This window comes from Ambystoma mexicanum, chromosome 4p (genome assembly GCF_040938575.1).
Source record: "Ambystoma mexicanum isolate Mex_15411 chromosome 4p, UKY_AmexF1_1, whole genome shotgun sequence".
Lineage (NCBI taxonomy): Eukaryota > Metazoa > Chordata > Amphibia > Caudata > Ambystomatidae > Ambystoma > Ambystoma mexicanum.
Window position 1 is genome coordinate 1,065,557,994 of NC_090927.1, and position 16,028 is coordinate 1,065,574,021.

The 16,028-nt window shown below is 44.5% G+C and overlaps 1 protein-coding gene across 1 annotated transcript in view; it reads right to left on the reverse strand.

Moving 5' to 3' along the window:
• The window catches only part of LOC138453630 (amine sulfotransferase-like), a 377,572-nt gene that overhangs the window by 191,560 nt on the left and 169,984 nt on the right, over window positions 1-16,028 (reverse strand). The window contains exon 4 of the mRNA XM_069606656.1: window positions 3,378-3,504. Within this exon, the coding sequence (XP_069462757.1) occupies window positions 3,378-3,504 (127 nt within the window). The remainder of the gene's footprint in view (window positions 1-3,377; window positions 3,505-16,028) is intronic.

Here is a 16,028-nt window from a genome sequence, read left to right on the forward strand (position 1 = left end):
CCTGACAAGTGTTGTTGAACTGTGAAAGGTCTGAGCCCGGAAGAGGGGGACCAACATTGAACTGTTGTTTTTCTGAGAAGGTCTGAGCCCGACGTTGGGGACTGGTGTGAACTTTTTTATTCGGAACAAGAGTCTTTTAACATGGAAGGTCAGGTGGGCCTCGATCCACATTCTGAACTGTTTCAGTGTTAAAAGGTGAGCCAGAGTGTGTAACCCTATTAAACAGTATTGAAGCTGCCCTTAATAAGTCTAGGGAGCATTTTTGTTTCTGTTAAATATTTCTCTTCTGCTAACGCTTTCTCCCTACAGCTTTGCCACCCAGTCTCACTGCAATGTGTTAGCAGATTTCATTCATTCCAAAATCACCACCATTCGTCATAACATTGAATCTACATGCTATGGGGTACAGGTTGTTGACATCTGTACACCCGTCACTGCTAGTTGGGACACCATTCTGGTCTTTACCGATGAGACTGTTCTTGCTGCTATTTCTCGTATCAAGTCAGCAGCACCATCTGACCCAGTTCCCCTATCCATTCTACATGATCTCTTGCCTAGGATCATTCCTTTGGTGACCCAGGCTGTGAATTTGTCTTGCAGCCAGGGTCTCATCCCTGTAAAGCTTAAACAAGCCACTGTGGTTCCTTTACTTAAGAAGCCATCTTTTGCTTCTGTGTTGTCTAGTTTCTGTCCTATTTCTTTACTTCCTTTTTTTATGAAGCTTTTTGAAGCGCTGATTTTGCCTCTTCTTTCTTTTTTCTTGGAGCGATCTGCAGTTCCCCACCCTTTTCAGTCTGGCTTCCGGCCAGGTTGGGTCATGGAGAGTGTCCTGGTCTCGGTCATGGGCGATCTTGCCAGGTTGGTTGACAGTGGCAGAGGGGGGGGGGCCTGATTTTGCTTGATCTGTCAGCGGCTTTTGATACTTTCGATCACCCCCTCCTCCTTTCCCGGCTGTCTGCGCTTGGAATATCCAAGCCTGTGTTGGCATGGTTTACCTCCTTTATGGCCGACCATGGCCAGTCTGTATGTCTCCCTCCTTTTCTCTCCTCTTCTCGCTCTCTGTTCTGTGGGGTTCCCCAGCGATCAGCCTTGTTCCCGATGTTATTTAACATCTATATTTGCTCCCTGATTGCTCTTATCTGCTCTCATGGCTTTAGGTGCTACTCTTATGCAGACGACACAAAGATCCTGGTCCGCTTAGATCTTGACCAGGGTGGTGTGTCGTTGCATTTGTGTGACTGCCTGGCGGCCGTGGGAGACTGGATTCGCACCAGTTGGCTTAAACTTAACAGGGACAAGACAGAGGTCCTGGTGGTGGGTTCTATGGTCTCATCAGACATTTGGTCTCCTTCTTTCTGGCCTGCTTCACTGGGTGGTTTCCCTATCCCTGTGACTGTGGTGAAGAACCTGGGGGTCTACTTATCTGCTTCACTGTCTATGGCAGCACAAGTGAGTGCGGTATGTCAGTCCGGACATTTTCTATTGCAAGTCCTGTGTAAGATTCTGCCTTTTCTACCTGCTCGACTCTGCCCGCCTGTGGTAGCAGCACTGGTTTCCAGCAGGATTGATCACTGTAATACCCTTTACTTGGCCAAGCCAATTGGCCTTATCTATCGATTGCAAGTGCTCCAGAACTTAGACGCTCGGGTTGCCACTGGAACCCCGTATGGCTCACATATCAGCCCGGTATTACGCCACCTGCACTGGCTTCCAGTGCAACAACTGATTGCCTTTAAATCCTTGTGTATTGTCCATCGGGCGGTCTATCAGGTTGGACCCGAATTTCTTCGGCACAAGTTCCAGCCATATGTTCTAGTCTGACGCTCTGTTCGGGCAGTGACCGTTTGGTTCAGGTTACAAGGTTTCGCCTTCAGAGAGTGGGTGGCAGGGCTTTCTCTGTTGCAGGTGGCAAGTTGTGGAATAGGCTTCCTCTTAAACTCAAATCTACTGTGAATCATCTGACCTTTCGTCGTCTACACAAGACCACCCTCTTTTCCTGACTCTCTTCTTTTTGGTCGTAGTTTGTTTTGTTGGTCCTCGCGCCAAGGTGCCCTCGGGTGTATGTGCACACTACAAATTCACCTAACATAACATAAATTCCTGCCTATAAAGACTGCCTTATTCCTTGCCGTCTAAACGTGAGGAGGAGAGCTGATTCAGCCATATTTATTCTTTGACAAACACTGATTTTCCTTTTAGATACATACCTCCTTTACATAGTTTGAGTACAAGAGATTGGGCAGGTATTATTTTTTTTTTTGCATAGGCTATTTTGATTTGACAGACCTGACTAAGACTGTTTTCTTTATTATTTGATGGTCGAGACGACTCCCATCCTAGTGGTAGGGCAAAGTAGGAGTTTTTCCAAACCCCACAAAGTTAATAAAGGTTTTACAAATTGTATCTTTTGTGTCAGTGTCATACTTGTGATACCATGCCTCCCCTACAATATAGATATGTAGGTGTCTTTATGGCTGCATTATATACTTTCACCAGATTTTTATATACAGTTTGCTGGATCTTAGAGTATGAGGGACTCCAGTGACATTCTTCTATATATGAGTGGTATTTTTCATGGCCTCCAAATCAGCTGTACACCATTTAGGTTGTGGAAGTCTAGAGAGGCAATTAGATGCTTTCATGGTAACTGACATTGTTATGTGCAAATACAATCCAATGATTGAAAGACCTTACTGACAAATTACCAGTCCATTCTAGCAGAGTAGTAGATTTGACTGTTACCATAGTCAGAGAATCACATGAGATCCAAAGTGTGGCCTCCTCCATGGATATGGCAGATCATAACTTCAGTATGATGGAAAACCTCCATTTTGACAATTACAGGGGATGCAAGTTGCACAGCTGGATATTAAAATCGCCAAGGACAATCGAGGAATTAGCGTGTAGAGCTAAAAGAGAGGGAGCCTTCAAGAAAAATTTGTCAAAAAGCGCATCATAGCCAGGGGGGCCAGTAAACTAACATCAGAGTAATGGACGTCAATGGGGCGAGAAGCTTAAGCATCAATGCTTTGGCTCCTTCAATCCCACTGTTTGTTTAGATATTTTTTAACCTTCCTGAGCAAAACTTGTTTTAAATTGTCCTGAAGTACTATTTACATCCTGGAGTGTATCAATCCGGCAACTTTTGAGTATTTCAAAGCCCCCTGTTTTTATTGTCATGCCAATTTGTAACAGATTCTAATAAAACTTTGTTTTGAAAACCTTTGGTGTCCCACTGTGTTGATCCTTGTCACCTATGTGACAGAGGGCAGTTACATTACAGCAATGTTGAAATATGGTTAATGAGATAATTCCAAGTCTGATGGACAAAATTACATTAAAAGAAAAACAACAATTGAGAAAAAAGTTAGAATTACCATTTCCGCTTAGAAAGTGATCCATAGCTTCTTCAAAATTCTGAAATTCCTTCAATGGAACAAAGGCTTTGCTAAAATGATATAGTGAAGTCAAGGCATCCTTTGGATTTCTGTACACATAAATTACCTGTTAAAATAATTATAATGTTAGACCTTAAGTGAAATCAGATGTCACAAAACACCTAAGCATCATTACCTATGATACAGATGTACTCGATGTAAGGATTGCTTTATTGACTGTGCCACCACTGCTTCCTGAGCACGTTTCATGCTCCTTGGTCATCTTGGTTAGGGGCAGTCTAGTGCTGGTATGCAAGAGGTGCTTAGATGTTGGATATTCCAGTGCAGCCACGGCAAACATAATCTGGCAAACTTCAACTCAGACTAATTTGCATTGAGTTGTCTGAACTGAACGTTCTAATACTTCCTTCAGGGTTCAGAAGAGGGTGGGTTTGTGCAAGTTAAAATTGAGGTTATACAAGTGGCATGGCAGGGGCTGATCAGCACTCTTTAATGAAGAGAGAGGCACAAGGTTGCTTACATCTTGCAGAGTGTAGATCAATGGGAAAGGCCTTTAACTTTGAGTTGCATTAGGATATTTGAGGGAAAGGTCAACATTAAAATGGTGTTTAGTTGAGGGAGGGGTAGAACATTGACTGCTACCACCATGTTCACGTGAGGTCACCACAAAACAAAGAATCTCAATTGTTTTTCAATAAAGCTGCATGTATAAGATTTTTTTCTAATGTTTTTCAAATTTTGAATATCTCATCTTAACCTTCTCTTTAAAAACAATGTACTCATTTTTAGACTTTTCATCTTGATTGTCCAGACTATTATTAGTCTGAACTACCCCCAGGTCAACCTTGTATGTTCCATATGACTGCATGCATTCCAAAGGAAAAAACATACATTGATTATGCATCAAATTATCAAATTAGACGTATGCATCAGCACAATGACAAATAAACATTATCATGCCATCTGTCTCTTTTGTAATCGAGAATGTATTTCTAACGCTGTGTTTCAAAGGCTGTATATAGTGACCTAAATATATTTATACTGAGGTTTGATCAAAATATTTTTGTGTGTGACCCTTTTTACTTAAAAGGCTAATGATGGGCCAATCAAAAATAGGGTACCTTTTTTGCAGGTTTTAGTGACTTCTATGTTCACTATTCCATTTCATGGGAAACATGAGGCAAACACGCCACTATTATTTGTTTCATATCCAACAGCCTTAGTGTTTGGAATTATCCAACCCTTATCTTCACCAAACTCTTACTAAGTGGGGGTCATCCAGTGTTGGGCGGAGCGGCAAACATGCAGCTGTAACTCTATTACCGCCACATTACCGCTCTGCCCAATCCCGAGTTTGGGCGGAAAGTGGGAGATATACCTCCATCTTTTTGCTGGAGGTAAATCTTGCCACTTTCCGCCAATTTGCGGCGCTAATAGCGCAGCGGTAAGAGTGGCCAGACTGTCCCATTGGGTCCAACGCACTCAATGGGAATGGGGACTTTAAACTGGGGATCCAGCCGGATCAGGTTGCGGTAACACAGTTTGTATTGGCGGTATCTTGGCGGATTTACCGAAGGAGCCCAGTGTCTCTTATTTATGATCCTCACTAATAGTACAATGAAGTAGTCTGAAGGCTCACACATTACTGTTTGCTGTTCATAAAGGAGAGTTGAGCCTGCATGGTACACTGAGCAATACCAGAAGACAATTTTCTTAAATTTTCTTTTAAAGTACTGTTTAATGAAAATTGCACATATCATCGCAGTCTTTTACTTATTAAACAATGACTGATTTGGCTATTCAATCTATGCCTATTAATCATGATACCATTAGGAGATTCGTTCACCGGTACCATAGTAAAATATATAGGCGCTTCAATAACTAGAATTTGTGGATTGTATCACACTTTTAAAAGTCACACAAAGCAAAGTGCCACCCAGTAGCCATCAATGGAAGTTCACCTCCAGTTTAGAGCCAGCTAGGCAATACACAGTGGGTATGCAAACAGGCTAAAATGTCAAGCCTTTCCTCCAAGAAAATGTTTTTGGGCCTCCTTAAGAGTTGGCCGGTGTGGAATTAACTTGCCAGTAATTCCGTTTGCCGACTCGTTACAGCACCGGTCAACTCTGAGTTTACCAGTGGGGTGGCCGGAATTAACTCCAGCGCAGAGCTGGAGGTAATTTATTACACCCCACCAGCAGAAATTGCTGGTATTCCCGGTGCCAGTAATACCGGCAACTCCCTCCATGGAGTCTTATATTATGGAATGGGGAACAAAGTGCCCTTACCGGCACTTGGAACTGACAGTAATTCCACCAGACTGAGTGACGGTTAGGTGGTATCCCGCTGGATTTATATACAAAGATACATGTAATGAGGCCGACAGACAGTTCTCAAGGATTCAGACAACAGCAAACATGTTTTACCCTTATTAGGGATCATGAGTGTGCAAAATGTTTGTGTAATGGGGCAGATGAATATTCAGGTATCACCTACTGCCCCTACTCCTCACCAGTACCATACAGATGAGAGAAGATACCAGCTGAGGCAGCCCTACCGCCCCATGAGTCTAGGGGCAAAAGACAATACAACCTAACAAACATTCTAAGAAACAATTGGGCCTCATTACGAGTGCCGCGGTAAGGGGTTAACAGCATCGGTAAGGATGCCGGTGCCGTTAACCCCTTACCCCCGCATTCTGAGGTCCCTTAGCGGGTCCCACTAAGGCCGGCTGGTAAAACCAGCCGTCCTTAGCGGGAGCTGCTAAGGGACCAGGGAGCTAATAACGGGCCCGCTATTTGCGGGACCGTTATTAGCTCCCTCCCCATTCCCATTGAGCCCTATGGGGGCTCAAATGGGAATGGGGAATGGTTTTCTGAATGGAGACTTACCGGGTCCTCCCAGGTTGGAATGACCCGGTAAGTCCCCATTCAGAGAACCCGGACCCAGACACGAGTTTGGAGGCAGCCATGACGCTATTAGCTATGGCTACCTCCAAACTCGTAATGACCCCCAATGTGTTAAATAATCAATGTATACGCTTATGCTTCGGCAATAAAGAACTAGTGGGTTTGTGAGACACTAAGTAGGGATCATAGTTAAATAGCAGAAAGCACAAGTAGGGTGCTTTATATAAAAGAATAGAGGAGGATTCTGGAATACCCAGAGAGGGACTCTTTACACTGATACGCAGATGATATTATAGGCAGGATGGAAGCAGCATACACGGGCAGGGACACCAATGTGTGGCAGGTGAATGTGAAATAAACTAACGTTGCGATAGGTCACCAACATGTAGGCAAGATGCGTAGGAGTACAGCCATTTTCTCAGCACAGAGGTTGCAGCGGGTCTAGAAGCTAGCAAGGCCTTGGATGAGATGCTAAATACATAAAAACACATTTCTTTTAGAAACCTGAACCTGCCTACACAGCCGTTTATAGGCTACGCTAAGGTCAGATGCATAGGAGTAGTGGGTGTGCAGAACGCAGGGACAAGATAATAGTTCCCAGGATGCAAAACAGCAGTCTTAATTAATAGGAGAGCACATACAGCCATTGATGTCCAGGTGCACAAGAACAGTATGCCAAAGACTCCATAGAGAATAGACAAAGGATGTCCCAAGTGATCACAATGAATACAGAATGCATGTTAGAATTAAAGACTCAGTAAAAAGGAAGAAAATAATTCTCCAACATTGTCCCCTAGCAACGTGATCAAGACATGAAGAACACTGGTTATTCATTATAAGCCAAGTACAGATAAGACACTTACAGAACTTCCTAGCACACACACACACAGATACAAGATGATGCACAAGGCCAAATGCAAAGGAAGCAAATAGGGCACATAGCCTGGGCATGATGAGGAGTACTTTTAATTGGAATTATTGCAGACCATGAACTTCTCTACCACTATCATATGTCTCCCGTATAGCTTGACGCCTGGACAAGTGTCCAAGGTTGGTGAGTAAATAGCCAACCAATGGAAATCCCTCTTGCCACACCACCTCTAAAGAACAGAGCTAACAAATCCAGTGAAGATGTAATGATGTAATGAAAGTAGTATCTTGAATGGGCCGGACCTAGGAGGGGCCATCAGATATGTTTTAGCCACTGAAGGAACTAACACCTATATACTCTATACATAGCTTGGGATACAAACCAATCCAAAATACTCATACGTTTTGTAATCGATATTGTAGTAGGAAATCATTGATGATGTGTTTTTGATTTGAAAACTGTTCACACTCATTGTAATAACTGGGAGCTGACTGAATGCTGTCCCAGTCGAGTTTTAGTGCTTTGAATAAAGCTGGGTTTTTCCATGCACTTTGAGTACTCCATTAATGAGTATTATTTTTGTATGCTATTGCGACTCTGGGCCCTCCTTAACGCTTAGTAGCAGAGGATGGCTCCTTATGAATTTGCAGACTGTTGTGGATTCCTCGACACGTCCTCCTTGGACGGCGAGGGTGGCGTGAGGAGAGAGGAGTACCACGCTCTTGAAAAGAGAGATCGGCAGGAGCCCTGGGTGACGCAAAGGGCATCATCACGAGTTGGGCGCTAGCCCTGGCGGTTGCCGGGGCTATTAGCCCTACCGCCAAACACCCTGGTGCTATTAGCACTGGATCACGGGTTTGGTGGAATGGTAAGTCCCCATTCCCCATTGGGCCCATTCGTGAATTTCCCATTCCCTATTGTGCTCAATGGAAAATGTTCGGCGCTATTACCGCTGGTGTTATTACCGCCGGCGGTAATAGCACTGAAAATCGGCAAAATCGTGGCCGATTTGCACCAGCTCAAAGCTGGGGGGAAATCCACCAAGCCTGTGATTTAGCGGACCCTTAAATGCGGCGGTAATAGCGTTACTGCCGCATTTAAGGGTTATCGCCAAACTCGTGATGAGGCCTTAAGTCTAGCCCAGTCTCACAGGCCGTCCGGCTGGGCGGCGAGGTTAGAGCAAGCGGATATGTCTATCAAAATGGCACCATCATGCCCCAGGGTTCTCAGCCCAACCGCCTCCTTCTGGATAGGCGTCTCCCATTAACTTCTTCCCCTCTCTGCCCCCACCGACAGATGTACCACGTCCCTGTATCCCTCCTCAGAAGACCTTTAAAGGTGGAAACCAGCTTCACTTAGCTACCCTTAATTCTCACTCTGCTGTTAAACACTCCTCTGATACCTGTCACCTCCTTGAAGACTTTGACTTTGACATCCCGCTCTCACCGAGATGTGGTTCAATGCCAGCTCTGTCACTGCTTTTTAGGCTCTCCTTCCTGAGGACTACAAGATCCTCTTCAAGGCCTTGGACGATAGTCGTGTGGTCTGACATGGCATCTTGATGAGGGTCCATTTTTTGAGGCGGGCAGATTTGTCGAAACCACCAAACACAAGGTAAAATTCGTTAGGTAATTTCTTTGGTAAACCGTACGGTCCTCCTTAGGTTTGGTCAGGTGCAGTCGTGACCCGGCTCTTAATTTAACCCTGCAGACACAATTATTGACCAGGTAACACCAATTTTTTGTGAAATGCCTGGGAAATTGTCTAGCTGCTTTAGGGCTCTGTTCCGCAGCGATCGACAATCTTTGGAATTTAGCCGCCCGGCACCACAGGAGGGGTCGCCGGCATGTACTATGTACTGTAAGTATGGCATTAGAAGTATAGTATTTAATGATATTTGGCACAGACAAACCAGACATGCCTCCGAATTTCAGTGGCCAATCAATGGTAGTTTTGAGATCCCCCGTATTGAATACCTAGAATCGGTCTTGCTAAAAAAGGCCAGACCTGCAGCATTTGATGTTTTGCAGAATTGGAAAAAAGAAGCGTTGCAGCAGCTTAAAAGTAGGGATAAACATGCACGCCGTCATAAAACAAATGCCGAAAAGGCGTTGTTATATGATAGAGAAAAACATTCGGAGTCAGTTAGAAATATGGATAGGGCTTTCTCACTAGGTATCCAGAAAATGTATCCCTCTAAAGATTTCCATGTTTCTGAAGAATTTATTGAAAAATTGTTAAACGAACGCAGGCCTCCCGGGTGCTCTGCCCATTCCTGCTGTTGTTCCTACTGTTATTCCTGTTTCCCCTGTACAACCTATTGTTCCTATTCCTCTAGTTGTTGTTCCTCCACCTATCCCGCCACCCCTTCCTCTTGCGCCGATAGTTGCACCCTCATTGAATTTGCCCATATCTCCGCTCCCGAGTAGTTCTGTATTGACTGAAGTTGATCGGGGTGCGGGGTCAAAGATTGTCACTCGTAATACTGTTTCTGCAGAGAAGAAACAGGAATTATTTGCATGGGCTAAGCACTGTATGGAGAAAGGTGATCAAGTCAACGTTTTTTCCACATTATCAAATATGGACAATTTTCCCGAGTAAAATGTTTTTATCGAAGGTTTGGGGACTCATTTATGTGTAATGTGGGGTAGATTACATATTTCGGATCTCCCACAAGGGGTGAGGGATCTAAATACTTTAGCACTTTCGAGGGATACAGAGGAGAAAATACATGGTCATGTTGAGAGATTGTTTGAGTATAGGAGGGATTTTGAGAAATTGCAGGATGAGGATGATGAAGACGATAGTATGTATGTGCAGAAACGGTTCCTTCCGTGTCGTAGATTGGCACCTGAGGAAGTACGAATTTATACCAAAGATGCGATTCGATGGATCTCGGATTCATCGATACTGCCAGATGAAGTATATCACACGTATAGTCAGTATACAGTAGAAATGCAGAGGAAGGTGATTCAGGTAATGGTACAGGAAGAAGGTTAGTTGTCCTCTATAGTTGTCCTATAGAGTTATTGGGAATTTGTAAAAGGGTTTTTTCACCCCAAAACTTCGACTGCCTTAGCGCTCGACCTGGCTCTTTTGCTTAGTAAGCGGTCGGAGTTACCTATATCTCAGTTGCCTATGAGAGAGGTTCCTCCGACATTTGTCCCAAAGGTTGAGATTCCCGCTAACGCTGGGACTGGTGCACCCGCTGTGGATATCCCTGCACATTATGTATCATAATTTGTTCACGTCCCGTTTTCACAACAGGAAGTGAACACTATTAGACAATCAATTCCCGATATCAGGAAAAACCCGACAGGATTCTACAAAGAGATAGGCCCTCATTACGACCCTGGCGGAGATCGTGGTGCAATATGCACCATGGAGCACGGCGGAAAGCTGCCGATACCGCCATGGGGGTTGGCGGATTTACCGCCCCATTCCGACCTTGGCGGGGCGGTAAATCCCCATTCCCCATTTTACCCTTCCCCATTCCCATTTTTGCCCCATAGGGTATAATGGGAGTGGGGAAGGCGTTAATTACGCCACCGTAAAACACGGTGGCGTAATTAACAACAAGGTCCCGTAGCGCCATGGATTTCTCCGCCCGGAAAAACCAGGCGGAAAACGGCTCCATGGCGCTACGGGAACTCGTAGTAGGGCGGAAGGGTCCGCCGCGAATACCGCTGGCGTAAACCCACTCCGCCAGGGTCGTAATGAGGCCCATAGAGTCCGTTTTGCAGTCCTCTGTGTTCACCTTAAGTGACATTGACTTGCTATTCCCTGTACTCCTGCCCGTAGATTTATGGAAGCAGGTTCGGACAATAGACGCTGTGCCAGGGTTGGGAGATACGTGGGCTAACATGACTAGGTTTGATGGGGAAAGACCAGCTGGTGAGAAACCACCTCAGGTAATACTTACTTTGCCTGATAGAATTGTCGCAAAATTGAAAACCATAATTCCTGAGAACAGAATTATTTTGGACAAGCTTACGGCCTGTGTTCAAGGAAAAACTGAAGGTGCCACCGAATTCTTTAATAGATTCGAACAGGTATTCTCTGATTTCAGTGGACAGGACTTGGGTACAGAGTCTGGGAGAGGTTGTTTGTGGACAAATGTGTACGTGGGTTGTTGCCCGACATCCAGTCACAGATTATGTCCTCTGAGAGCGCTTGGCAGGCGAAATCCCAATATGAAGTTTTGCACATGGCTCAGTATTATGAGAACCGTGTTAATAATGAAAAAGAGAAAATACAGAACAGGAAAGGAGATTTGAAGACTAAAGTATTGTTACAACAAATTGTTAGAAATCCCAGAGGAGGTACGTCACAGATCAGAGGTCAGTATGTCCCAAAAGGAAACGCTCCTTTGGGTCCTGTGCATGTTAATCAATGTGCCTATTGCCGCTAGGAAGGTCATTGGCGAGCACAGTGCCCCGTCCTTGGACAAAGGTCAAACAATGCGTTTGGGAGTATGGGTAGATGACCTAGAGGTTGCCCTGGAGCAGGGGGCCCTGATAGAGGTCAGTTTTCACAAGATCCTCAGCAACCTTTTTCACGGGAAAATCAGACTTCGAGTGTGGACACAAGAAACATATTTGATCACCCTTCTGCTGCCTACCTTTCTGAAGAGCTTCCTTCCGATGACATTTTATTTCGTTAGGACTGCCCGAAGCAGGGTTTGGAACCTTCACCTATTCCCGTTAATCAGAAAGGTCCCTACGTTGAATTGTTAGTGGGGAATAGGAAACATCAGTTTTTGATAGACACTGGAGCACAGAAGTGCTCCATTGATCATTCCCGGGTTCCAAACATTCCACTGTCAGGGCAAACAAATGTTTCTGTAGGGTTTTCTGGTATACCAATTGCTTGCCCGGTTTCTTCGCCGGTGTCTGTTTCTTTGGGTCCCTTTACGGACCATTGTCCCTCCTTCCTGACTTCGAACTGTGGAGAGAATTTGCTGGGGTTAAATCTGTTGAAGAAATTGAATGCAGTAATTCATTGTTCCTCTGATGGAGTACGACTGACGGTTTCACCACAGCAACTTCCCAATTCTCAGTTTTTGACTCGACCATTGCCTCCTGAGTTTAGTGTTGTTCCAGAATGTTTATGGGCGGTTGACGACAATGATGTCGGGGTGCTACAGATTGAGCGCGTTAAAATAGTTTTGAAGCATGGAGTTAAACTACCACGCATTCCGCAATATAAAATATCAGTTGAGGACGAGCGTGCTTTGAAGTGCATTGTCTCCGATTTTGTGCATCGAGGGGTGATTGAAGAGATTGCAGGTAGTTTATGTATACAAGAAAGGCCACAATGCAATCCCATACCGTTTCATAATTGATCTTCGTGCTATTAACAAAGTTGTCGCCCCACAATTTCCAATTGTGCCTGATGTAACAACGATACTAACAATGATCCCTGCTACAGCTACGCACTTTAGTGTTGTGGATCTAAAGAATGCTTTCTTTAGTATTCCTATACACAAGGAGAGTAGATATTTGTTCGCGTTCACCTTGGGGGGACGATTATTCACATTTACTCGTGCACCTCAAGGGTATACTGAAAGTCCAAGCATTTATAGTAGAGCTTTGAAAGAGCAGCTTGACTCCCTTGAATTGCCACCTACTTGTACACTGCTCCAGTATGTCGATGACTTGCTTTTGGCCGCAGATTCTGAAAGTGCTTGTAAAGAAGGTACTGTACTGTTGCTTGTTCATCTAGCTAAAAATGGTCATAAAGCTTCGCTCAAAAAATTTCAATATTGTTGTCAGGAAGTCGCCTATTTAGGCTACCTCCTGTCAAAGGAGGGGAGAAGATTGACACCTGAAAGAATAAAACACATTTCTGGCATGTCTGTTCCAAATACACAGAAGGATGTCAGAGCCTTAATAGGTATGGCTTCTTACTGTATGTGGATCCCAAACTTTTCACTAGTGATAAAACCGGTGTTGGCTTTGACAAAGAAGGGCATTTCTTTGCCGCTGCCATGGGAATCGGAACATCAACGATCATTTGAGCTTCTCAAAACCGTGTTATGCTCTGCACCGGTTCTGGGTACTCCAAATTATGACAAGGCCTTTGTGTTGTTTGTGCATGAATGTGATGGATGTGCTTTGGCTGTGTTAACACAGGAACAGGGAGGGAAGAATAGGCCGTGCGGCTACTACTCCTCCGCCCTTGATCCTGTCGTATGCGCTTTATCAAGATGTTTGCGAGCTGTTGCTGCTGCTGCAGCGTCTGTAAAACAGAGTGAGGGAATGGTCCTAGGCCATGATTTAATTTTGATGGTACCTCACTCTGTAGATGTCCTATTGAATAAAACCCAAACGCAACACCTCACCTCTGCACGGCTGACAAGGTATGAATTAATTCTGTTTGCTCCTCACATTCAAATTAAGAGGTGTTGTGTTTTTAATCCGGCTGAACTTCTACCTTTCCCGCAAAATACTGTTTGCGGTGACGAAGAATTACATGACTGCCTGTATACCACTGAACAGGAAACGAAGGGCAGGATAGATCTTATAGATACTCCTTTGGGTAATGCAGAAGGGGAGCTGTTTTGTGATGGCTCCTGCTTCAAACTCCCAGATCGTACATCTACAGCTGCCTATGCAGTTACAATATTGAGTACGGTTGTTGAAACTAAGAGAATTCCACATAATTCCGCGCAGGCCGCAGAGATTATAGCGTTGACCCGAGCTTGTGAACTCTCCGAAGGGCATACAGTAAACATATATACTGATAGCCAGTACGCCTTTGGGGTGGCTCACAACTTTGGGAGGCTCTGGTCGGAAAGAGGGTTCCTAACCTCACATGGGACCAAGATTCAGCATGGTCCCCTGATAGTGCAATTGCTCTCGGCACTCTCACTCCCTAGGCACTTAGCGATCATGAAATGTGCAGCACATCGTAAGGTCATAGATGATGTGGGAAAAGGGAACGCTTTTGCTGACCAGATAGCCAGGCAAACGGCTACAGACCTTAGCGCAGGCATGTATGCTCTAAGGAAAACAAAAGATGCCTATGTAATGGATGAGGGTATCGGGTCTGTGCGAGATATCCAGACTGATGCCACAATAGAAGAGTCTAAAAAGTGGGCCGAAGGAATGGGGAAACTGGATGACGATGGGTGTTGGGTGGATACATCTGAAGGAAAATGGTTGCTCCCTGATTCATATGTGCTGGCAATGGTTACGATGGCACACGGTCCTACGCATGTGTGTGCTCAGCAGATCACGAAAATGTTAGAACAAGTCTGGGTGAATGATAACATTTCGAAGATTGCACAGCGACATGTTCAGAATTGTATGATTTGTTTACAGCACAATGTGGGGAAGGGGACAGTAACTCCAAGTAGGGATGTAACGGTATAACGGTATACCGTTAAAGATACCGTGAACCACTTAATTGAACAATAATAACCGTCACATTGTCTATACCGTTATACCGTTCATACCGTTAAGTGTGCTTTTAAATCTGATTTGTAAAGGCTGCAGTAAGCAAGTGCTGCGCAGACTTGGTCTTGCACTGTTGGATCTGCCGTCTGCCAAGTAGTTTCAGTTGGAGCAGTTTTTAATGCCATTCCATAAACCACACGTGCCTGACACAAAATCAATATGTTAGCAATAGGAAGAATAGATATAGTGCCAAGAAGGAAAAGGGTTTACTTTGGGGTGGCGGCTTTGGGGTTTATATATTTATAATGGATAATGTTCTCTAAACATATGGCAATGGGGGATTTCCCTGGTTCTATCATTGAATTTACATATAATAAGTCACACTGCGAAATTCACTCATCTGTCAGTATTCCCTGCTACTATACCAAAGGGTAACATGTCTGTGATTTCTGAAAACCTTTTGGCCCGCAAGTAAACTAAAGGCTGTAACGTAAAGAGAGAGTGCGTGTGTGTGTGTGTGTATGCGCACAAGCGTATACTACCATCAGCATCCATTGATCTGTGGCATGCAGGTTATCAAGATGGCAACATGTTCATCTTCACCAGTAGCCAGTAGGGGAGCAAAAAGTCTAAATGACCACTTAAGAAAAGCTATTTAGTTTGCTTTGCCAGTTGCAGCAGGGCCCCGTCCCCCTCTCCACACGTGTGTTTGTGTTTGGTGGAAGCAAGTCATTTCAGTGGAAAGTATGTGGAAAAGCCCAATTCTGGCCCTGGGTGCATGGTTTTGTTTGTGATGATAAATCTGTCAATGTATGACCTTTTAGAAAATATTTGTTAAGATTAGTTAACTGCACCTGCTATACCGCGATAACCATGATATACCGTCATTGGGCAAGAAGGTTATCATACCGTCATAAAACTAATACCGTGACACCCCTAACTCCAAGGGGAAGCTTTGGGCCCCCTTCTGTTCCCTTCGAGGTCATCCACTTTGATTTTATTGAGATGGAACGGTGTAACAATCTAAAATATGTTCTTGTGATTATTTGTGCTTTTAGTAAATGGGTCGAGGCTTTCCCCGTTAAAGATGCTACTGCCATGACCACTGCAAAGACTATGGTAAAAGAATTCTTTCCACGATTTGGGCTTCCAAGGGTAATTTGGTCTGACAATGTTCCCCATTTTGTTGCAGCAGTAATTTTGCAGATATGCACAGCGTTACACATTGAAAAACGATTTCACTCAGCTAGACATCCTCAAAGTGCTGGGTTGGTAGAGAGACATATTGGCATCCTAAAGAATAAGCTTGCAAAAACATGTGCCGACACCAAACTGAAATGGCCAGATGCCTTACCTATTGTATTGTTAGCCATGCGTACCACACCTCAAACTAAGACTGGGCTCTCCCCATTTGAGGTAGTGTTGGGGAGACCTGCTAACATTTGGGGCC